Here is a 25,841-nt window from a genome sequence, read left to right on the forward strand (position 1 = left end):
GCAGTCCATGTGACCGCTGCAGCCTGTGATTGGCTATAGCGGTCACATGGGCTGAAACGTCATCTCAGGAGGAAGAAGCAGGGAGCTCTGGGTAAGTATGAACGTTTTTTTATTACACTTTGATCTATATTGTGGTCGGTAGCCAGTGTCCAGGGTGCTGAAAGAGTTACTGCCGATCGTTTAACTCTTTCAGCACCCTGGACAGTGACTATCCCCTGACATCGCCTAGCAACGCTCCCGTAATTACGGGTGCACACACGTAGCCACCGGTAATTACGGGAGCCCCATAGACTTCTATGGGCCTGCTCGTGCCGTTATTACGGCCTGAAATAGGACATGTTCTATATTTTTCAACGGCATGGTCAGCTTGCCGTAAGCATACGGGGAGGTACCCGTGGCCAATAGAAATCTAAGAGCCCGTAATTACGGGCGTTTTTACGTTCGTGTGCATCAGGCCTAAAACAGTGGAAACACTCCCAGATACAATTTGGCAAACTACACCCCTTAAGTAATTTATCGAGGGGTACAGTAAGCATTTTGACCGCATAGGTTTTTTTGATGACTTTAGTGGAATTAGGCTGGGAAAATGAAAATATAAGTTTTTTTTCTAATAAAATTTAGTTTTAGCTAAGATTGTGGCAATAAACTTCTGTTTGGACCAACGGAATGGCTTAGAAGGTAAGGAGCACCATTTGGCTTTTGGAGCTCAAATTTTGCTGGAATGGTTTGTGGCGCTATGTAACATTTCCAAATCAGTGGAACAGTGGATGATTTGGGAAACTACACCCCTTAATTTATCGAGGGGTATAGTGAGTATTTAAAACCCCCAGTTTTTTTTGCATTATTTAGTGGAATTAGGCCATGAAAAGCTACATTTCTTTTCTTATAAAACATGGTCATTTTTAATTTTTACAAGGAATAAAAAGGGAAAAACAAAAAAGCACCCCAACATTTGAAAAACTACTTCTCCCGATTACGGAAATACCCCATAAGTGCTCATAAACTGCTGTTTGGACACACTGCAGGGCTCAAAAGGGAAGGAGCACCACTTGGAGCTCAAATTGAGCTGTAATCGTTTTCAGGTGCCATGTCAAATTTCAAAAGCCCCTGCTGGGTAAAAACAGTAGGAACCCCCCCCAAGTGACCCCATGTGGGAAACTACACACCTTAAGGACGCAGCCTTGTTTTGGCCTTAAGGCTCAGAGCCCATTTTTCAAATCTGACATATTTCACTTAATGTGGTAATCACTTCGGAATGCTTAAACCTATCCAAGTGATTCTGAGATGGTTTTCTCGCGAGATATTAGGCTTTATGTTGGTGGTAAAATTTGGTCGATATATTCAGTGTTTATTTGCGAAAAATAGCAAAATTTAGAGAAAATGTGGAAAATATATCATTTTCCTAAATTTAAATGCATCTGCTTGTAAGACACAGGGTTATACCACCCAAAACAGTTACTAGTTTACATTCCCCATATGTCTACTTTAGGTTGGCATCATTTTTTTTTTTAACATTCTTTTATTTTTCTAGGACGTTACACGGCTTGGAACAGAAGCAGAAATTTCTCATATTTTGAATGAAATTTAAATACTTTTTTTGTAGGGACCAGTTCAGTTCTGAAGCAGCTTTGAGGGGCTTATATATTAGAAACACCCATAAAATACCACATTCTAGAAGCTAAACCCCTCAAAGTATTCAAAACAGAATTTAGAAAGTTTAACAACCCTTTAGGTGTTTCACAGGAATTTAAAGCAAAGTAGGTGAAATTTAAAAATTTTTTTTTTTTTGTCAGAAAATCCTTTTCATTCCATTTTTTTCTGTAAAACAGAAGGTTTTACCAGAGAAATGCAACTCGATACTTATTGCCCAGATTCTGCAGTTTTGAGAAATATTCCATCACCGGCCTCAGCAGCAAAGGAACACCTAGAGGCTTTTGAGGCCTCCTTTTTATTACACACCATGTCCGGTTTGAAGAGGTCTTGCGGTGCCAAAACAGTGGAAATCCCCCAAATGTGACCCTATTTGGCAAACTACACCCCTCAAAGAACACGGAGGGCTATAGTGGGCATTAAGATCCCACAGGTTATTTGCTGCATTTTGTGGAATTGGGCTGTGCAATTGAAAATCAAATTTTTCCGATAAAAGATACACATTTTTAATTTTGACAGGGAATAAAAAGGAAAAGCAACCCAACATTTGTAAAGCAATTTCTCCCGGTTACGGCAATACCCTATGTGGTCATAAACTGCTGCTTGGACAAATGGCAGAGCTCAGAACTGCAGGAGTGATTTGGCATATAGATTTTGCTGGATTGGTTTCTGGGTGCCATGTCGCATTTGAGGAGCTTCTGAGGTACCAGTACAGGGGAAACCTCTTAAACGTAACCCCATTTTGGAAACTAGACCCCTTGAGGAATTCAATATAGTTTTTATAGGGTGATTGCGACTTTTTGATCAGTTTTTATTTTATTTTTAAGAGGCATGGTGACTAAAAAAAAAAAAAAAAAACCAGCAATTCTACAATTTTTTGTATTCCTTTTTTTTTTTTTTCACAGCGTTCACCGTGCGCTATAAATGACATTCACTTAATTTTGCGGGTCAATACGATTACGGCGATAACTTATGTTTATGGGTTTTTATGTCTTATAGCGTTTGCACAATAAAATACTTTTTATAAAAAATAAACTTTTTGTTTTGCCATATTTTAAGAGCCATAACGGTTTTATTTTTCCATCAAGAAAGCAGTGTGAGGGCTTGTTTTTTTGCGTTGTGAACTGTAGTTTCTATCAGTTCCATTTTTAGGTAGATGTAACTTCTTGATCTCTTTTTATTAATTTTTTTTGGAGGTGAAGTGACCAAAAAAAATGGTCTTTCTAGCATGGTTTATTATCATTTTCTTATAGGGCGCTCACCACGCGGGATAGATAATATACTTTTGTAGTTCAGGCAGTTACGGACGCGGCAATACCAATTATGTATAGTTTATTTTTATTAATAATAAAAGGACTGATAAAGGGGAAAGATGGGAATTTCTACATTTAAAACTTATTTTTACACAACTTTTTTTAAAATCTTTTTTAATTTGTCGCACTAGGGGACTTGAGGGCAGGAGGCCGTGATTACTATTCTAATATACTGCACTACATGCGTATTGCAGCGTATTAGACACGTCAGCTACTCACTGACAGCAAGTTGTCAGGACCCACTAGACTTCCGTAGATGGCATAGTCGGACACCATTATTAGGAGTACGGTTGCCATAGCAACCATCACTGTCCGCTATAACGTAGCGGGCCGTCAATGGTAGTTTAACGCCTGAGAAGCCGCGAAAGCTATTGAGCGCGGCTTCTAAGGGGGATAATCAGCGGACACACCGCGATTGATCCCCGCTAAAGGAGCTGCAGCAACTGCTGTATGATATAGCAGCAGTCACAGCTCCTGTATGTGTATGTGGAAGGACGGCCGAAACGGCCGTTCCTCCCGTGACGTACGATTAGGTCATGGAGCAAAAACGATACAGTTACCATGACCTAATAGTATGTCCAAGAACAGGAAGGGGTTAAGGAATTTATCTAGTGGTACAGTGAGGATTTAGACCCCATAGGTTTTTTGCAGAATTTATTGGAATAAGGCCTAAAAATTAGTATCACATTTTAGCCACTAAAATGTAGCATTTTTTCATTTTCACTATGGATAAAGGAGAAAAAGCCGCCCAACATTTGTAAAGCAATTTCTCCCGAATTTGGCAATACCCCTCATGTGGTCATTAACTTCTATTTGGACACACAGCAAAGCTCTAAAAGGTAAGGAGCGGAATTTGGTTTTTGGAGTGGAGATTTTACAAAATTAGTTTTCGGACACCATGTTGCATTGAGCTAAGGTACCAGTACAGTGGAAAGCCCTGAAACATTACCCCATTTTGGAAACTACATCCCTGAAGAAATTTATCTAGAGGTATTGTGAGCATTTTGACCCCACGAGTGTTTTTCAGAAACTAGTGCACAGTGGATGTTGGAGATTGAAAATTGCCATTTTTCCACTGATATGCCATTTCAGTGACTAGTATGTTGTGCCCAGCTCGTGCCACTGGAGAGAGACACTCCATAAATTGTTAAGCGGTTTCTCCAGAATACAGTAATACCCCATATGTGGTCATAAACTGTTGTTTTGGCATACGGTCAGGCTCAGAAGGAATGCCATATGGCTTTTGGAGCACAGATTTTGCTTGGTAGTAGTTTTGTTTGAGGTTTTACTGGTATTTCAGCTTATAATGTGGGGGCATATGTAAGCTGGGGTGGAGTACATCCGGGTACACGTAAGATGGGCGGAGTACATCAGGGCATAATAGGATGATGTAATAATAGTGTGAATGAATATTATAATTAATAATCCATGGATTGGTGTGGTACGCTTTGAACCAATCCTTTATGCACAGGCCGGCTTTTTGGGTATTATACAAAGTATCTGCGCTCCAGTATTGCCTAATCTTTGACTTCTTCACTAGCCCTATAAGGCCCTAAAGTTTCCTCATCTCCGCTGCATCTACAGGGTCCACCTGAGGGGTCTAGCAAATGAGGATGTGGGGTTTTTAGTGAAAAACTACTGGACCTAAAAAACTAGGGCCATCATTTAGCATAATTGCGTTCTGAGAGTTATAACGCATTATTTATTTCGCTGTGTGAGGGCTTGTTTTTTGTGGAACGAGCTGTAATTTTTATTCGTTCCATTTTGGGGTATATGCAATGTTTTTTTTTTTCTTCTCACTATTTATTCCATTTTTTGGGGAACGAGGAAACCAAAAACCAGCAATTCTAGCACGGTTATGTTTCTTCTTTATAGTGTTCACAGTATGAACAACACGTTAACTTTATTCTGTGGGTCGATACGATTACAGCGATACCAAATTGATATCTTTTTTTTACATTTTACTACTTTCCGACAGTAAAAATACTCTTTTCTAAAAAAAAAAAAAAAACACCTCTAGAATTAGATGTACTGGTAATTCGGTTTCTATGAAACCCTCCATGAGAGCACCACAGGAGGTACGGTCCTCGACCCTAATTGGGACAGGTCAAAACACAAAAAAGAGGTAAAACAGTCCATTCCCGGTGTATTTCAAATTAACATATGGCAGTGATTCAACATACTTATTCCTTCATAATCACATTGATCACTTGTAAATAAGAATACGGGGGGGGGGGGGGAATTCAGAGTGCCGTCATGGAGTGTTTCATAGAAACCAAATTACCGGTACGTCTATTTCTATTTTCTCACTTAACTCTCCTGTGGTGCTGTCATGGTGGGTAACAAATGAAAACTACTTGGGGAGTCTGTAGTGGTTCTTGTATGTATGGACGGAAGACCAACTAGCTCCTTTGCAGATCTGGTCCAAAGTAGCATCGCCTTTTTCCACCCAAGATGCAGACATTGCTCTAGTGGAGTGAGATTTTAGAATTTGGATCGGATACGTTTCTAGGATTGCTTTCTTAATCCAATTTGCAATGGTCGTTTGGAAGCTTTTTTGCCTTTATTCGTACAATTTTGCATACATCTAATGAGTGGAACTTCTCTTCCTTTTTATTCTTCGGATTTTGACAAAAGGATGGGAGTACAATGTCCTGGGAAATGTGAAATTCTGATACTTTTGGTAAAAAAAAATAAGTGGGATCTGGACGAAAAATTATTCTGTCTTCCATAATTATCAGATAAGGTTTTCTTATGGAGAGGGCTTGAATTTCTCCTACTCGGCGTGCCGTAGTAATGGCCACTAGAAGAGCCGCTTTCCAAGATAGTCTCCTAATTTCAGTAAGAGATACATAGAGATAATGGGGGTAAAGTTAGTCCATTTAACACAATATTTAGGTCCCAGGTGGGGACTAGAATCTTCTTCTTTAGCGATAGCCTGTAGGCCCCTACGAAAAATCTTTTGATCCATCTAAGGGAAGAAATATCCTGATCGAAATATGAGCTTAGTGCAGATATCTGTACTTTTAGCGTACTTGGTTTTAAACCCCTCTCAAGACCTGCTTGAATGAAGTCCAGAATTTTTGCTATGTTGGGAAGAAGACTATTAGGTTTCTCATCCCCACACTAGGAAAGATTGCATTGGTCACTTCTTTTCTACTCTATTGTAGCGTATTTATTACGGCTTCCGAAAATCCTTTTGATTTTAGGATGGAGGCTTAAGAAGCCAAGCTGCTAGTTGAAGCTTTTGAGGGTCTGTATAAAGGATTGGTCCCTGATGTAGGAGATCCTGACAAATTGGTAGTATCCATGGTTCTGCTATTTTTAGACTGTTTAAATAGTCCAAACTAGGCCCTTTTTGGCCAGGGGGGGGGGGGGGGGCAATTAATACCACCATTGTTTTCCCTATCCTGATCTTTTGTAAGGTCTTTGGTATTAAGGGGATCAGAGGAAAAGCATAAGCCAGTTGGAATCTCCAGTTGTGAACCAATGCTCTTAACTCTTTTCCCTTGGATTTAGGGAAAAAAATAGGAGTTTGAGTTTTTCTGATATGCGAATAAGTCCACTTCCAGAGATACACATTTTTAGGTTATGTGGAGGTAGACTTCTTGTTTTAGGCACCACTCGGTTGGATCGAAGACCTTCAGACTTAATAAATCTGCCTGGATGTTGGAGGAGCCTTTGAGGTGGAGAGCGGAGAGGGATAATAGTCGAGGCTCTGCCAAAGAAAATATTTGGCCCGCTAGGATCTCCAGGTTTTTCGGTCTGGTGCCTCCCTGATGTCTCAGGTTTGCAAGTGTTATCATATTGTCCGAATAAATTCTCACAGGAGAATTTGGGTAAGATGTTCTGTTACCCCCAGGGATTCCAGAACTGCTTTTAATTCTCTGAAGTTTGACGAGTGATGACTTATTTGCTTTGGCCAAACTCCCTGAAAAGATCCTCGATCTAGTGTTGCTCTCCATCCTCTTGATCGCATCCGTAGTCCTAGTTTTCACCGGATAATGGTGCCAACGGATTCCCCTTTTAAGATTGTTGGTCTTTAACCACCACCGGAGAGAGATTTTTACTGACCTTGTCAGTAAGATCTTTCTGTCTAGGAAGAAATGAAATCTGTTCCACTGTGATATTAGGTCTTCCAACTATCTAGAGTGAGCTTGAGACCATGATACTGCCTGAATACAAGAGGTCATGGACCCTAGGACTGATGTCGCCATCCTTATGGATACTCGCCTCTGTTGTAGTAGGCAAGTTATTTTTTGTTTTAACAAAATTATCTTCTCCTGTGGGAGGAAAGACATTTGTATGTGGGAATCCCTTTTTGAAGGGAACAGGTTTAGTTTTTTTTATATTTATAATCCAACTCAGAATCTACTGTGTCTGGGTGATATGATTTTTTTAGGCAAGTAGCATTGGAGAGGACTAAGAGAAGGTAATATAAATAAGGAATGATCTGAAAACCTTGAAGCCTGAAAAAGGCCACTATTCTCCCTCATCACTTTTGAGAATATACTGGTAGCGGATGATATCCCAAATGGGAGGGCCCTGAACTGGTAATCCACTACTTTTTGATTTTCCAGTATGGCAAACCGTAGGAATTTTTGATATCTCTGATGGATAGGGATGTGATAGTAGGCATCCTGTAGTTCTATTGTAGCCATCATAAAACCTTGACCTATTAGAGGTATTGAGGATTTTAGAACACCATTTTGAATTTGTGGTAAGCTATAAATCTGTTTGAGATTTATAATTATCAAGTTGGATAAATTGGGTTTCTTGAATAGAAAGAGGCGGAAGTAGTGACCTAAGGCTGGGTTCACGCGAGCATGTTACGTCCGTAAAGGACGGAACATATTTCGGCCGCAAGTCCCGGACCGAACACACTGTAGGGAGCCGGGCTCCTAGCATCATAGTTATGTACGATTCTAGGAGTCCCTGCCTCTCCGTGGAACTACTGTCCCGTACTTAAAACATGATTACGGGATATAAGTTTTTTTTCTTCATTTTTTTCTAATTATAAAAGGACTTGATCAGGGAATCAGGACGATTGTTTTTATTACTTAAAACTCATTTATTTTTCTTAACCCTTTCCCTCTTTGGCCACTTTTGACCTTCCTGACAGAGCCTCATTTTTCAAATCTGACATGTTTCACTTGTGGTAATACTTCGGAATGCTTTTACCTATTCAAGTGATTCCGAGATTGTTTTCTCGTGACATATTGGACTTTATGTTACTGGCAAAATTTGCTCGAAACATTCATTATTTAAAGAGGCTCTGTCGCCACATAAGTGCTCTTTCTTGTACATTATGGGATCGGCGCTGTAATGTAGATTACAGCAGTGTTTTTTAATTCGAAAAACAATCATTTTTGACGGAGTTATGACCTATATTAGCTTTAGGCTACTTTCTTCATGGACAACTGGGTGTGTTTTACTTTTTGACCAAGTGGGAGTTGTGGAGAGAAGTGCAATTCTTTTAGTTTTTTTTATATAGCTTTCACCCTGCGTCAAACTACATGTTAACTTCATTCTGTGGGTAAGCACGATTCCGGCGATACCAAATTTCTAGCACTTTTTTATGTTTTACAGCTTTTTGCGCAATAAAAGAACTTTTTTTTTATCACTTTATTTCAATTTTTGGAAGACAAAAGTGAGCAAAAACCAGCAATTCTGGCAGTATTTTTAGTGTTTTTTTCACGGCGTTCACTGCGCGGGACAAATATTTTTTTATAGTTCAGGTCGTTACAGACACGGCAATAATAAATACGTATGGTTTGATTTTTATTTTTTTTCAATAATAAATTACTTGATAAGGGAAAAAGGGTGATTGTGATTTATTACTTGAAACTTAATTTTATCTTTTACAACTTTTATTTTTACACTTTTGTTTAGTCCCACTAGGGGACTTGAAGGTCCAACTGTTTGACTGATGTTCTAATACATTGCACTACCTATGTAGTGCAATCTAATAGAACTGTCAGTTGTTCACTGACAGCAAGCCGATCAGGCTCCGGTCGGGCCTAAATCGGCTTCCGTAATTGCAGACAAGAAGCCATTGTTAAGCCTCCTGTTGCCATAGTAGTAGTCGGCATCCTTGCCATTGCTACAAACCACTAAGATGCAGCGATCGCTTTGGATCGCTGCATCTAAGGAGTTAATGACCGGAATCGGAGCTAGCTCCGATTCCTTCCGTTACAGCGGGGTGTCTACTGTTGCATACAGCGGACACCCACGGCTCAGCTTATGAGCCGTAAGCTGAGCCGGCGCACTCTTGCCGATGGTACCAAAAGACTTTTAGGCCCTGCAGGCAAGCGGGGCATAGGAGGCTTCCGTTGCTGGCTGACCAGGCGGCCAGTATTAGGCCTCCGGTTGCCATTGCAGCCACCGGCAACCCAGCGATCACATTGGTGGGGTGCCAGTGGCTAAAAACCCTCACATGCTGCGATCTCCATTGAACGCAGCATCTGAGGGGTAAAACGGCCAGATAGGATGCTAACTCCGGTCCTGGCCGTTACATCAGGGTGCCAGCAGTAACATTCAGATGGCACCCGGCGGTTATGGTGCGGGCTCAGCTCCTGAGCCCGTACTATCACCGCGACATAATGGTACTGCGCTTTGCGGGTAGCCCTGCCCGACAGTGCCGTATATATACGGCTGATGTCGGGAAGGGGTTAAACTAGCTTGGAGATTACCACTTAACTTGGCAGCAGATTGTAAACTGACAAAATTTAAGGGGGTTTTACACCGGGCAATTATTGGGAAAACGATCGTTCATAGAACGCTCGTTGACGATAATTGCCATGTGTAAACAGGGTAGCGATCAGCAGATGAATGATCAAACGTTCGTTCATCTCCTGATCGTATAGTTTTAAAAAAGTTAAAATATCATTGCCGGCAGCACATCTCCCTGTGTAAACAGGGAGACACGCTGCCGACAATAATAATGCATGGGGACGAGCGATCCTTGTGACAGGAGTAAATGAGCGCCAATCAAATAGCCGTCTCGATCGGCGCTCGCTGCACTGGCCATAATTGGCCAGTCTAATAGGGCCTTTAGTCATTCAGGGTGTTTAACTCTTTTGTGCTCATTGCTATAGGAGGACAATATTTTGTAATGAATTTTTAATTGAATAGTACTGCCGAAATTGACAAAGAAAAAGCCCCAAAAAAAAATCTAAAAACAATTGTTCTCCATGAATATGAAGTTAAAAAAAATATATAAAAGAAATACGCCTTTGATGGTAGTGTCCCTTTTTTTAGCATTCAAGATAATACATACCTTTCTCATCTTTTGTGATGCTTTTATCAGGTTTTTCATCAGCCGAACTAAAGAAAAAATGCCATTAGTGAACAATAACATAGGGAACTCATATTTTCAATACCTACCATTTAGAAACGGTCAAAGGGATTTGAGAAAAACTACATGCACAGTATATTTCAGAATAATCATAATAGATCATCTAAATCAAGACCGAGTGGAAAGTTAGCATATCCCGAGTTACTATTGTAAAGACTAACCACAAACCATATCTAGAAACTCCTTAAGAAAAAAAAGTTTAAAAAATAAAAATAAATCTTGTTCTAATACTGAGAAGACAACAAACCTCATTTTCTGATCGTCCTCTTTTGAAGAGGACTCTCTTATGGCAGAGCTTTCTTGCACATCTTCACTTTTCTTGGTCACTTCACCATCAAGTGGTTTATCCCGGTTTTCAGTAAGATCAGGCTGAGTCTGGCTACTCTGGCCACTTGTTTTATCTAGATCTGTCATTTCAAAGTCTTTATACTTGTTTGTATTTTGTTCTTTAGACTCCCTATCATCTGAAGCTAAATCTTTACTTTCTTCATCTTCACACCCTTGATTTGATTCTTCATCTAAATCCAAGGTGCTGTCTGCAGATTCAATTGTCACAAAAACCTCTTCTTCCTCCTTGGGCTTTTCTGGTTCAACACAACTGTCCTCTTGATCAACTGAAACTTGCACTTCTGGAACCTCTTCTTTAAGCTGTTCACATTTATCATTTTCCCCCAATATCTCGAGCACTTTCTCATTTTCTATAGATTTAATAGGAATAGAACGGCACAATTTAATCACCATGAAAAAAAAAAAAAAAAAAAACACAAATGTGGAACTGGCATAGCTGCCGAATTAGAACACAACAGAGATTGGAAAGTTGCTTCATGCTGTATGTGCTTACTGAGCCCAATGCATGTAAGACTAATCACTGAATGCTGGCAAAATTAAAATGCTGCAAGCATGAAAGCGGCCTAAAATTCATGTTGTCTCTTGAATTCACGCTTTGACTTTATGAAGAAATTCTGTCTTCTTTAGGCTTCAATTCGTCCATTAATATATTGTAGGATTTCAATGGGAAACATCATTCCAAATTTCTGAGAAATAGGTCATCTTACAAAAGATCCGGAATGCAAGACATGCAATGAGCCAACGCATATCCCAAAAGGAAAAAGTAGGGTACTCCAAAATTACTTTCATCTTCTTGCATCTGAGGACTTAAATTTCATTGTAACCAAACATCTGATCATCACCAGATCTATGAAATTCAGGTCATTTTAAGCAAACAAAATTCCACAGAGCTGGCAATTTACTTTTCCAATCTCTGTGGCCCATGCCTCTACAGAACTGTGTGCAATGTAACTGGGCAGAATAGAGAGAATAAATTGATAAACTTGTAGAAAAATATAATTTAGGCAATACCTTGATCCGGACTGGTTTCTTCATTCTCCTGTGGCAGGAAACAAAAGTTCTAGTTTTATTGATTTTAGTAAATGTAAACCAAATGAAAAACTATGAGAGACTTACAATGTATATGCTATTCTCCAATACAGGCTAGAGACGAATAAACCGGTGTTAACTACAGCCACAGTCCAAAGGGATACTTTGGATTTGAGCAACTAATGGACACTATATGCAAAACCGCACGTAATAAGCAGTCGTAGTCAGAGATTCCAGGAAATCTCATGTACACACTGCAGTATGTTTTGGAACAGAAATTGACCTGCAGTGCAGATTTTAAGATCCGCAGCATGTCAATTTATCTTGCGTTTCCACTTACGAATTTTATCTCCCTAGTGCTGTGAAAAAAATCGCCCCAAAACCTGCAGCATGAAAACGCGCCACAAAAACACACCATTATCGTGACAAATCACACAATTAGGTGCGTTTTTAACCTGCAAATTTCCTGCGTATTGCTGCAGTATTGGTTCGTATTTTTCTTAGGAAAATACGCAACGTGTGCATGTATTCTAATTAATAACCTCCAGATACAGAAATATTACTGGGCTAGGTATTGTTCCAAAGAACATCCCCCCTTTATATATTGTTTAGGCAACTCTAAAATTGATTAATTACTACAGAGAATACAGAGTCTAGAGCTAGTTTATGTCAAAGAAGTATCAAAAACCTTTATTTAAATATACAAAACAAAAAAACATATTTGAAAAAGAGATATATATATATATATGACAGGAGAAAAACTCAAAATATGATCACCATAGAGACACATCAGGAGAGCCAGAGCAATAAATCTCAAACCCCATTACATGGGCTACTATAAGTTTTGAGGTTAATGAAGAGTGCCCTCTTGAGGAAGCAGACACTGCAAAACGCGCGTCGGGGCGCCCACAGAGACCACTGGAAACACTAGAGAATACCTTATGGGTAAGAACTAGTAGCTTACTTTATGAAGATTTAGGGCACTGCTCACTTTTTCCCTCTATTACGCTCATTTATGCTTGGACTTTTCATGTCCTGATTATGTATCTACATGTGTATAGATAGGAAACAACAACACTCTTCATTAACCTCAAAACTTATAGTAGCCCATGTAATGGGGTTTGAGATTTATTGCTCTGGCTCTCCTGATGTGTCTCTATGGTGATCATATTTAGAGTTTCTCTCCTATCATATATATATATCTTTTTAAACATGTTTTTTGTTTTGTATATTTAAATAAAAGGTTTTTGATACGTCTTTGACAAACTGGCTCTAGACTCTGTATTCTCTGTAGTAATCAACGTGTGCATGTAGCCTAGCTGTAAAAAGGGACAAAACATATCCCGAGTTACTATTGTAAAGACTAACACCACAAAGCATATCTAGAAGCTCCTTGAAAAAAGTTTAAAACATAAGAAAAAAAATCTTGTTCTAATACTGAGAAGACAATAAACCTCATTTTCTGATCGTCCTCTTTTGAAGAGGACTCTCTTATGGCAGAGCTTTCTTCTTGCACATCTTCACTTTTCTTGGTCACTTCATCAAGTGGTTTATCCCGGTTTTCAGTAAGATCAGGCTGAGTCTGGCTACTCTGGCCACTTGTTTTATCTAGATCTGTCATTTCAAAGTCTTTATACTTGTTTGTATTTTGTTCTTTAGACTCCCTATCATCTGAAGCTAAATCTTTACTTTCTTCATCTTCACACCCTTGATTTGATTCTTCATCTAACAGATCATCGCGCGCACCGCAATGCAATCGTGGGGTGGCGATGGCAGCCTGGGGGCCTAATGAAGGGTCTGCCATCTTTGTGCTCCTATTAAGCCCTGCCTCAGGGCTTAAAGAGGCTCTGTCACCTAGATTATAAGTGCCCTATCTCCTACATAGTCTGATCGGCGCTGTAATGTAGAGAACAGCAGTGGTTTTTATTTTGAAAAACGATCATTTTTTAGCAAATTTAGATTTATGCTAATTAGTTTCTTAAAGACCAACTGGGGGTGTTTTTATTTTTTACCAATTGGGCGTTGTAAAGGGGAGTGTATGAGGCTGACGTGTAGGAGGCTAATGACAGGAGAGGTCTGTGGCAAGACTCCCTTTAAACTGCATACATGCTGTTTTGTAGAACCATTGCATTCAACACATCGAGTATTATATAAAGTGAAGGTCCATTCATTTTATAAAAAGGACTTGAATATATGTGAACCTTCCTAGAACACAAAGAAATGAGCCAATTGTACCTGACTATCCCCAGAATCATCCTCCACACCATTATCATCAACTTCTTCCTGCTTTTGCACTGTAAAAGAAAAGACAAAACAACTGAAAAATTATCTGAATTACACATTAGTCCAATCTCTAAACCAAAGGAAGCATGGGTAACAAAACGACTGCTGACCATATCAATTTTGGAAAAGATAATTTAACCCCTTCAGGACTGAGCCTGTTTTGGCCTTCAGGACGAAGCAGATTTTTCAAATCGGACGTGTTACTTTATGTGGTAATCACTCCGCAATGCTTTTACCTATCCAAGCGATTCTGAGACTGTTTTCTCGTGACATATTGTACTTTGTTATTGAAAAAATTTGGTTGATAAATTCAATATTTGTAAAAAACACCAAGATTTGGAGAAAATTTTCAAAAATTAGCATTTTTCTAAATGTAAATGTATCTGCTTGTAAAACAGATAGTAATACCGCACAAAATAGTTACTAGTTAAAGAGGCTCTGTCACCAGATTTTGCAACCCCTATCTGCTATTGCAGCAGATCGGCGCTGCAATGTAGATTACAGTAACGTTTTTATTTTTAAAAAACGAGCATTTTTGGCCAAGTTATGACCATTTTTGTAGTTATGCAAATTAGGCTTGCAAAAGTCCAAGTGGGCGTGTTTAAAGTAAAAGTCCAAGTGGGCGTGTATTATGTGCGTACATCGGGGCGTTTTTACTACTTTTACTAGCTGTGCGCTCTGAAGAGAAGTAACATCCTCTTCTCTTCAGAACGCCCAGCTTCTGACAGTGCAGATCTGTGACGTCACTCACAGGTCCTGCATCGTGACGGCCACATCGGCACCAGAGGCTACAGTTGATTCTGCAGCAGCATCAGCGTTTGCAGGTAAGATCGACTTACCTGCAAACGCTGATGCTGCTGCAGAATCAACTGTAGCCTCTGGTGCCGATGTGGCCGTCACGATCTGCACTGTCAGATGCTGGGCGTTCTGAAGAGAAGAGGATGTTACTTCTCTTCAGAGCGCACAGCTAGTAAAAGTATTAAACACGCCCCGATGTACGCACATAATACACGCCCACTTGGACTTTTACTTTTAACACACCCACTTGGACTTTTGCAAGCCTCATTTGCATAACTACAAAAATGGTCATAACTTGGCCAAAAATGCTCGTTTTTAAAAAATAAAAACGTTACTGTAATCTACATTGCAGCGCCGATCTGCTGCAATAGCAGATAGGGGTTGCAAAATCTGGTGACAGAGCCTCTAACATTTCCCACATGTCTACTTTAGTTTGGCATCGTTTTTTGAACATTCTTTTATTTTTCTAGGACGTTACAAGGCTTAGAACTTTAGCAGCGATTTCTCATATTTTCAAGAAAATGTCAAAAGCTGATTTTTTCAGGGACCAGTTCAGTTCTGAAGTGGCTTTGAGGGCCTTATATATTAGAAAGTCCCCATAAATCACCCCATTTTGAAAACTGCACCCCTCAAGGTATTCAAACCAGCATTCAGAAAGTGTTTTAACCCTTTAGGCGTTTCACAGGAATTAAAGCAATGTAGAGGCGACCGTTACAACTCTCATTTTTTCTTTTTTACAAAATTCATTTGTAATACATTTTTTTCTATACCACAGAGTTTTACCCGAGAAATGTAACTTATTTATTGCCCAGATTCTAGAAATATCCCACATGTGGCCCTAGTGCGCCAATTTACTGAAACATCGGCCTCAGAAGCACCTAGTGGATTTTGGGGCCTCTTTTTTAGCATATATTTTAGGTACCATGTCAAGTTTGAAGAGGTCTTGTGGGGCCAAAACAATAAAGACCCCCAAAAGTGACCTCATTTTGGAAACTACACCCCCCCAGGGAATTTATCTAGGGGTATAGTTAGCATTTTGAACCCACAATTTTTTTGCTAAATTTATTTGAATTAGTATGTGAAGATGAAAATCTACTTTTTTTCTGAAAAAACTTAGAAATTTTTAATTTTCTCAAGGAATAAAAGAATACACACCCGAACATATGTAAAGCAATTTCTCCCAATTATAGCAATACCCCATATGTGGTAATAAACTGCTGTTTGGTCCCACAGCAGGACTCCTAAGGGAAGGAGCACCATTTGGATTTAGAAATTCTGATTTTGCTGGAATAGTTTTCAGTGCCGTGTCGCGTTTGAATTGCACTGGAGGGAACAAAAAATAGTGGAAACCCCCGGAAAGTGACCCCATTTTGGAAACTACACTCATCAAGGAATTTTTCTAGGGGTAAAGTTAGCATTTTGACCCCACAGTTGTTTTGCTGAATTCATTGAAATTATTCTGTAAAGGTAAAAATCTAATTTTCTTCTGAAAAAAGGTAGCCATTTTTAATTTTTACAAGGAATAAAGGAGAAAAAGCACCCCAACATTTGTAAAACAATTTCTCCCGATTACGGAAATATGCCATATGTGGTAATAAACTGCTGTTTGGATCCACAGCAAGGCTCAGAAGGGAAGGAGCGCTATTTGGCTTTTGGAACTCAAATTTAGCTGAAATGGTTTTTGGGTGCCATGTCGCATTGCAAAGCCCCTGAGAGGCCAAACAGTGGAAACCCCCCAAAAGTGGAAATTACACCACTTAAAGAATCTATCTAGGGATATAGTTGCCATTTAGACCGCACAAGTCTTTTGCAGGATTTATTAGAATTAGGCTGTGAAAAATTAATATCAACATTTCTTCCACTAAAATGTTGCATTTTTTCAATTTCACAAAGGATAAAGGGGGTAAAAGCTGCCCAACATTTGCAAAGCAATTTCTCCCGAGTACGCCAATATCCCACGTGTGGTCATAAATGGTTTTTCATTAGAAAGTAATTAACCCTTTCTGGACTGATCCATTTTTTTTTTCTTTTCCTTTTTAGTTTTTTCCTCCCTGCGTTCCAAGAGCCATAACTTTATTTTTCAGTCAATAGAGCGGTATGAGGGGTTATTTATTGAGGGACGAGCGGTTGTTTTCATTGGTACCATTTTTGTTGGTACATACAACTTTTTAAGCACTTATTACATTTTTAGGTAGAGCGAATGTGACCAAAAAACAGCGATTTTGCCGTTTTAAATACTTTATTTTTCACGTGAGACGCTCCATACATCACCCCCCACAGTAAGACATGCTATGTCGTGGTGCGCGAAGGGGTTAATGTGCAGCGGATGGTGCAGAGTGAAAATTAAAATTTTCCACTCATAAGCCATTTTAGTGCACTACATGTTATGCCCAGTTTGTGCCACTGAAGAAAAATACCTCATAAAATATTAACCAGGTTCTCCCGGGTATGGCGATGCCATATCTGTGGACGTAAACTGGTGTTTAGGCACGCTGCAGGGCTCAGAAGGGAGGGAGAGCCATTTGGCTTTTGGGGCGCAGATGTAGCTTGGTGGTAGTTCTGTTTGCGGTTTTACTGGTGTTTCAGTTTATAATGTGGGGGCATATGTTATCTGTGCGGGGTACATCAGGGTATAATAATGCAGTAAATAAATAATTATCCACAGATATGTGGCCAGTGTCGAACTGATAAATGGCGCCCGATCTTATCTGCTTTTGGAACACTGCACATTTTGCATCGCCATATTCTGGGAGCCAGAACTTTTATTTTTTCTCCACCGGAGCCGTGTGAGGGTTTATTCGTTGCGGGACAATCTGTAGTTTTCATTGGCACCATTTTGGGGAACCAGAAATTTTTTTGATCACGTTTTATTCCATTTTTTGGCAAGCAAGGTGACCAAAAACCATCAATTCTGACGTTTTTTATTCTTTTTTTTTATGGCCTTCACCCTAGGCTATAAATGACCATTTTACTTTATTCTGCGGGTCGATACGATTACAGCAATACCATATGTATATAATTTTTTTATGTTTTGCAGTGTTGGTGCAATAAAATCACTTAATTATAAAATAAATTATTTTTTGTGTCACCGTATTCTGAGAGCAATAACTTTATTTTTCAGTCAAAAAAGCGGTGCATTTTGGCAAACATGCGACTTTTTGATAACTTTGTATTGTATATTTTGGGAGGGCTGGTAACCAAAAAATTGTGATTCGGGCACGGTTTTTAGTTTATTTTTTTCGAGGTGTTCACTGTGCAGGAAAAATACTAGTTTTATAAATGGGGTCGTTACGAACGCGGTGATACTAAATATGTGTACTTTTAACGTGTTAATTTTTTTCCTATAATAAAAGACTTATTATAGGAAAAAAAGCATTCTTTGTTTAGGTCACTTCTAACTTTTATTTTTACACTTTTTAAAAACATTTTTATTATCTTTTTTTTACTTGTCCCACTAGGGGACACTTAAACTTGGAGCTCTGATCGCTGCTTGAACACATTACACTACACACGTAGTGTAAGGTGTTCTAACTGTCATTGTGATGTAACTGTCACACTGACAGGAAGCATCGGAGGACCGGCCGGAGGCTGCTCCTCCGAGGCTTCCGTACATTGCAACCCGGAGGTCATTGTCTGGCCTCTGGTTGCCATAAGGATCGCCAGCCTCCCGCAAATGCATGTGGGGGGCTGCCGATCCGGTGTAAACTTCTTCAATGTGGTGATCGCAATCGACCACCGCACCGAAGGGGTTAATTGCCGATTTCAGCGGCGACAGGCCACTGATCGGCAACTGGGAGAGCAGGGCTGACACCCTGCACAGTTAACCGCCGCTGCGGTGTAGCGCCGTGGTTAACTGTTAAAGCGCGGACGTAACTGCATGCCCAGGTGCGCGAAGTTACTGCTCACCTGGACGTGCACTTACGCCAAGGTGCGGGAAGGGGTTAAAAGGCTTTAGGTCAGCTGACAACCGGTTGGCCAAAATAATCATCAAGCAAAATTGCATATACCAATATCTGATAAGGACACAAAGGGGGATTTTTTTGTGTAAAATTCCTTTCTTGCCGAGTTCATTGGGGGACACAGAAGACAGTAGATATATGCTGCTGCCACTAGGAGGCAGACATTAAGCCAAAAGTGTTAGCTCCTCCTACACACCCTATGCAAGTAGTTGAAGACCGTAAACCTGGAAAAAATTACAGGTAAGAAACCCAAGAAAAAAAGAGCCAAAAGAATGAAAAAGGGAAGAAGATTTATTATTTATTTTTTTTCTTCATCAGTACCCAAAGAAGGCGATAGGGAGGGGGGGTCAATTGGGTGGGAACAGTGTAACCAGTAAAAAATAAATAAAATAAAAATCTTTTTCTTGCTCGTGTCATTGGAAGATAAACAAAAGATAGTGAGATGTCCAAGAGCAGTACCCAGGGGAAACAACAAGAACCAGAAAACAACAAGGTAGCAGCCTTAAATGCGGACACCAGGGGGAGGGGCAGAAAGAGAGATGTACAATGTCCTAGTTCAGATGGAAGGAGGATACCATCGGCAAAAAAGAAGGGACTGGACGGAGAACGAGGTAGGGAGAGTGACACGAAAGTAGTGTTGGCTTGGATAGGTTTAAGAAAAAAACTTTAAAGAGACTGTCACCACATTAGAAGTGCCTTATCTCCTATATAAGGAGATGGGCGATGTAATGTAGGTGAGTTTTTCTAAATAAAATGCACTACTATCTATTTTCACCACGTTAGGAGCGATTTCAGCTTTATGCTAATTGCTTTCTTAATGCCCAACTGGGCATGTTTTTACCTTAAACCAAGTGGGCGTTGTACACTTCTCTCCATTCATTAAGTCAGCGCATAGTGACACTGCGTTATTCACTACGTGCTGTCTTATACTGACATATTAACGTTACTGAAGTGTTTAGACAGTGAATAGACATTCCTTCCAGCCAGGACGGGATGTCTATTCACAATCCCTGCACTTCGTTAACGTTTCTGTGCTACTTACAGCAGAGCAAAGCGTAATCTCGCGGTTACCTGTCATTTACAGCAAGATCTCGCGAGATTACGCTTGCTCTGCTGTAAGTACCAAACAAATGTTAACGAAGTACAGGGATTGTGAATAGACATCCCGTGGAATGTCTATTCACGGTCTAAACACTTCAGTAACGTTAATATGTCCGTATATGACAGCACATAGAGAAAAATGTTAATGAATGGGGAGAAGTGCATGATGCTGATTGGTCACACTCCTCTGTACAACGCCCACTTGGTCTAAAGTAAAAACACATCCACTTAGGCATTAAGAAACTAATTAGCATAAAGCTAAAATCGCTCCTAACGTGGTGAAAATAGATAGTTTTTCTAAATAAAAAGCACTGCTGTCACCTACATTATAGCGCCCATCTCCTTATGTAGGAGATAGGGCACTTATAATGTGGTGAGAGAGTCTCTTTAACCTGTTAGACGGTATTTCCCTCTATCTAACAGGTCATCAATCATACCAGAGAAAAGGCAAAGAGAAATCTCATGGAGATGTTCAAAAGGAGAGGATTGCATGGCCTCGAAAACAAAGTTCAGTCCCAAGGAGTTGTAAGATGTCGATAAGGAGGAACTGCTTGGACGACCCCTTGGAAAAAGGTCGGCACATCCAGTTTGGTCAGGAGCATAGCTGATCTAAGACGGTTTGATGAAGAAACCATTCTCCTGGGTCCAGGCGCTCCCAGCTGAGGTAGTCTGCTATCCAGTTGTCCACCCCCTGGAATGTGAACTGCATATAGAGTCGGAGCGTGATTCTCTGGCCACAACAGGATCTTGGCTAATGACATCACCAAACTGTTTTCCACCCGGATTATTTAGGTAGGTAACCAGCGTGACATTATCCGACTGTATCCGGGTGGGACATCCAGTGGAGTGCACAAAGTATCACCATAGGAAGCAGAATTATACCGCCCAGCGAGGATGGGAACCAATCAATCTACAAGAATGCCCTCGAATGGGTGTGCAGGAGGAGCTTTATGGATGGCCTCAAGACCATGGAGCCCACAACCCACATGCAGAAGCAGACAGTCCGCTGAAGGGAGAACAGCCTGTCCGTTGGACGTAAAACCTGGGCTTAAGCAGCGCTGAAAACCACACCTAGGAAGGTTAAATGCGTTGAGGGGGTAAGAGAGTACTTCCAGTAATTTATCATACAGCCAAAGTGAGCATGTGTGTCCAACGTGATTTGAAGACTGTCCAGGTTTGCAAAATAGAGATCTCTTCCTGGACCGACGGAGTGCTTTGACTGTAGCATGGACTATAGTGAAAACAAGAGGAAAAGAAGTAGCCAAAACGATGGGGAAGAACCATGCATTAATAATGTTGGGACTGAACTGCAAATCTAAGAAAGCTGGATAAGTAGGAAAGTATTGATTTCCTATGAGGAGAGGAATTTGCCTTGCTCCATGGGGGGGGGGGGTACTAACCTCCTCAACAACTCTATTAAAAAATGTCTCACCTTGACATTGCAGCTGATGCGATTCAGTAACAGTCTAGTCTTTCTTAGGGTCCAAAAAAAGATTGGAGTAGAAGCTGTGGAACCTCTCCTCCTGAGTAACCATAATGATTAAAGGGAACCTGTCACCAGCATTTCCCATATTAAACCAGCAATACCTGGTGGTAATGGGTAAAAAATATTTCTATATAACCTAGAATTGTCGTCTTAGTTGGCTCTGTAGCTTTAATATTCAGTTTTTTATAGTGTTCCCACACCATATGCCAATGAAAATAAGAGTCATATCTTCATTTGAAAAGAGTCATATCTTCATTCCTCAAGTCTTTCAGAGTTCACCTCGCCTTCTTACTTTTGATATACCGCTCCTGGCCTTCCCAAGCACACAAAATCCCGCATTTGTGTATGGATGTCCTGTTCTGGTGTGTGCGAACAAAGGAACACCTGATTATTACGATAAAAGGCTCAAAATGTTTGCAGACCGTTACTTACAGTCGGAGCAGGCGTTTGGGAGAGGGGATAACGGCAATGAACTTTTGATAGCAGCGGCCAGTGAAGGATAAGTAAACTTCAATAGGTGAAATGCTGGTCACAGGTTCCCTTTAAGCACTGAAGAATAGAGTCCACAGTCTGAAAGGCGGATGCTCTAGAGGGGAGGCTCGAGGGAAACAGACTGACAAAGACCACCTTGCAAACCCATGCGTCTAAGACGTGACATCCTTAAAAAGGAAGAGTCTGCCCCCCACCCAAGCATGCCCGAGTGGGGCGGCTGAACTTCAGGCAGAAGTGGTCCTGTCAGATCCTTGTTTAGATGGTTGAGGTCACGGATGTCAAAGTATGTGGCTTGAAAGCGGCTTTCCTTTTCACATCTTGCTGAGCAAACTTCCTTGTGGAATGGGGCTAGAGGACTGAAACGAGGACCAGACTTCTAAGGAGAACCTAAGTGCCGACATCTGCTTTGAGACAGAGGAGAACTTTTTATCACCAGTGGCCTCAAAGTAACCTTGTCCAGTTGTGGGCCAAAGAGGAGTAAATGCTTGGAAGCTGGGTCGCTGCCCAAGCTTTGAGCCAAAGAGAGAAGCAGATAGACACTAGTTTATGGATCTAGAGAAGAGGTACTTCCCTGCATAAGAAAGCTGGTCAGCCAGGTCATATCTTGGGCGCCACAGACTCTGGCGAAGACGATGGGCCCATTGGTCTGGGTGTTCCAACTCTTTAGTAAGAACTTAATCATAAATCAGTGTGGTTGGAGGAAAAAAAAAAAAAAACACTTGGGAGGGGGATGCTTGGTTATACAATAAGAGTAATCTTTTTGGGTAGAGTAGAGTTCTGGGTCTGTTACCTGTAGTATCTCCTGGACAGCAGAAACATAACTGTCCCCCATGTAAAACGTTTTGGCATCCAATCTTCCGTCCGACAAAACCTCTCCCTGTTGGGAAGATATAGCGAAATGCGCCTCCAGGGGTAAAGAGGAGGAGTGTAGTAGAGACCATTGAGGGAGTGTGGTGGCGGGATGTGTTGGTCCTAGTACATTTACACTGCCTGCTGCTACACTGGGGTTCAATGGATGACCTGGTGGCAGAGGGCATGGACAGGAAGACCTTGGTAAGTTCACTCACATCTAGAGCCCATTACGACTACGCAATTTCAGAGCACGTCAAGAGCCAGGCAAAGGGGACATTGAGAGGCCCAGGCGGACATACTTACCAGTCCTGTAATACTCACCTTGTGTTGTTCCTCTTTTCTTCAGCTCCACTGGAAAACAAGCAGGACCAGGCCTTCACTGTATCTCAACCTATTGTGAGAATGCACTGGGTGTGGGGAGAAAGGGGGGGGGGGCAGAAACAGGTGACCCCATGGCTGGCAGGCAACAGCGGAGCTAGGCTGCTCTGTGCCAGTTTGCCTTCAGAGAGGGGTAAAGGCACAACATACATCCATTTCCCAACAGAATGAGAGGATTGAAATAAAAATAAAAGTAATAGGGAAAAGCAAAAGAAACATGCATAAAGCAGGAAGGTCTGCCTCCTGCAGAGACTATGGTAAAACCGGTAGCACAGTGTCTGCAGGAGCGGCATAGGCTGTGTAGGAGAAGCTCACACACTTGGCTCAAAGTCCGCTTCCTAGTGGCAGCAGCATATACCAGAGTCTACTTTGTCCCCCAAAGACATTCGTGAAAAATAAGCATTCAGAAACAAGCTCTGTGATCCAAAATTTTTTATTTTTTTTTAAACAATAAAAAGAGACCCTAAAAAAAAAAGGGAGCGAAATTTACTGGTGAATGTACAGTGGTCCCTCAACATACAATAATTATTAGTTTACAGGAAGACCATTGTATGCTGAAAGTATAACTCTATAGAAAACTGGCAATTGGTACCGCAGCACCCAAAACATCGACCCGAAACAAAAACAAAAAAAGGAGGTGGATTGATGACAAATAAGCACAAAAAAAACAAATAAAGCATGTACAGTGGTCCCTCAAGTTACAATATTAATTGGCTCCTGGGCGACGATTGTATGTTGAAAACATTGTAACTTGAGAGCATAACTCAATAGAATTTGTTCCAAAGCCCGCAAAATGTCAACCACAGATAAGAAAAAAAAGATGATTTAGCAGATAATACAGATAAAGCAAGTCTTCACATATAAAAAAGTCAGAAATACTGTAGCTGCTGGAGGCTGAAAATCACTTTCTACGATGAGGACAGGAACTTCTTCAGGAGCCTCTACAGTACAGTGAATCAGAAACATACATGGAGCCGCCCTCACCTGGTGTCCAAAGGAGCAAGTCATTCTGGTCCAGGTAAAGAGCAGTACATGACATGTAGAGAGGCGCTACTAGATAGCCAATCAGGGCATGCACTGCATTACAGGTGTTTTACCAGTAAAATGCCCATGTCGATTGGCTGGATCCTCCAGCCAATCACGCACGCCCGAGATCCAGACCTTTTGTGGCATTGTACGTTGAATTTGGTTTCAAATTACAATGGCCCAGGAAAGACCATTGTATGTTGAAAATATTGTAACCTGAGGCCATTGTAACTTGAGGGACCACTGTACTGAATTCCATGCAAAATTGATTTGCCCATCTCACTAATGACTAAGCAACAGGATTTTTTTTTTAAATCATTAAAGAAATGTGTTTGGTAAAATATACTAACAGGTCACTTGAAAACTGATAAGAAAATAGCAAAATACCAGGGAAATTTAATAGAGCACCTGTCAGCTCTTCGGACATGCCTGCTGTTGTAAATACATGTATTTCCCATAAAAAATAAAATTATTCGGGAGCATCTTTTCTTAGAAATTTGGGTTGTATGTACCGTTCCTCTTATTAATAAATTGAAAACTGGGTGTTACCAGTTAGGCACTGTCCAATACGTGCTCAGTCTCAGGGACACGCCCCATTGACAAGGGGTATGGTAACACCCGGTTATCAATTTATTCATAGATTCCTAGGATGAATAACTGAGGAACTGCATATTTAACCCCTTCCCGACATTTGACGTAAATGTACGTCATGGAAAGCATTGACTTCCCGCAAAATGCCGTACATTTACGTCAAATGTTTGGCACCGGCTCAGAAGCTGAGTCGGTGCCATCATCGTCGGATCTCAGCTGTATCTTACAGCTGACATCCGACTAACGGCGGGGACCGAAATTAGCTTCCATCCCCGCCATTAACCCCTTAAGTGCAGCGCTCAAACGCGATCGCTGCACTTAAAGGTGTTTGCAGCTCATCGGAGCCCCAGCAATGAAATTGCCGGGGTTCCGGTGGCTGCAATGGCAACCGGAGGCCTAATACTGGCTTCTCGGTCTGCCTAGCACCGAAGCCGGTCAAGATCCGCCCGGCGGCAGAGCCTGATCGGCTTCTGTAGCTGCCGGCAAGATGGCGCCGGGTCAGGAGCTGATCCGGCGTCATCAGCGGTGGAAGTCAGCTGTACTGTACAGCTGACATCCACCTGTAATGGCAGGAACCGGAGCTAGCTCCGATCCCAGCCATTAACCCCTTCGATGCAGCAATCGAAAGCGATTGCTGCATCGTAGCGGTTACTAGCAGATCGCCAGCCCTGAGAGGCAATCGGGACTGGCGACTGCTGTTATGGCAACAGGAGACACAATGGTCTCCTGCTCTGCCATTACGGAAGCAGATTCAGGCCCCGCCAGTGAATGACTGACAGATCTAATACATTGCACTACATAGGTAGTGCAATGTATTAGAAAAAAAAAAATCTGACCGTTGGACGTTCAAGTCCCCTAGTGGGACTTGAAGAAAAGTGTAAAAAAAGTGTAAAAAAAGTATAAAAAGTGCAAAAAATAAAAAAGTTTGAAAACAATAAAAGTTTCACGTAATCAAATAAAACACAATCCCCCTTTTACTCTTATCAAGTCCTTTATTATTGAAAAATAATAATAAACCATATGTATTTGGTATCGCCACGACCGTAACGACCTGATGTATCAAAATATTAGATTATTTATTGCACGCGGTGAACAGCGTAAAAAAACAAAAACCGTAAAAAACTTTACCAGAGTTTGTTTTTTGGTCACTTTGCCCTACAAATATTAGAATAAAAAGT

General features: G+C 40.9%; 1 protein-coding gene across 1 annotated transcript in view; it reads right to left on the reverse strand.

The window, feature by feature from the left end:
- The window catches only part of SAFB (scaffold attachment factor B), a 163,590-nt gene that overhangs the window by 121,744 nt on the left and 16,005 nt on the right, over positions 1-25,841 (reverse strand). The window contains exons 3-6 of the mRNA XM_075863558.1: positions 13,933-13,991; positions 11,680-11,707; positions 10,568-11,018; positions 10,243-10,289 (exon numbers count right to left, since the gene is read on the reverse strand). Of these exons, the coding sequence (XP_075719673.1) occupies positions 10,243-10,289; positions 10,568-11,018; positions 11,680-11,707; positions 13,933-13,991 (585 nt within the window). The remainder of the gene's footprint in view (positions 1-10,242; positions 10,290-10,567; positions 11,019-11,679; positions 11,708-13,932; positions 13,992-25,841) is intronic.

The sequence above is a fragment of the Rhinoderma darwinii genome, chromosome 1 (genome assembly GCF_050947455.1).
Source record: "Rhinoderma darwinii isolate aRhiDar2 chromosome 1, aRhiDar2.hap1, whole genome shotgun sequence".
NCBI classification, from domain to species: Eukaryota; Metazoa; Chordata; class Amphibia; order Anura; family Rhinodermatidae; genus Rhinoderma; species Rhinoderma darwinii.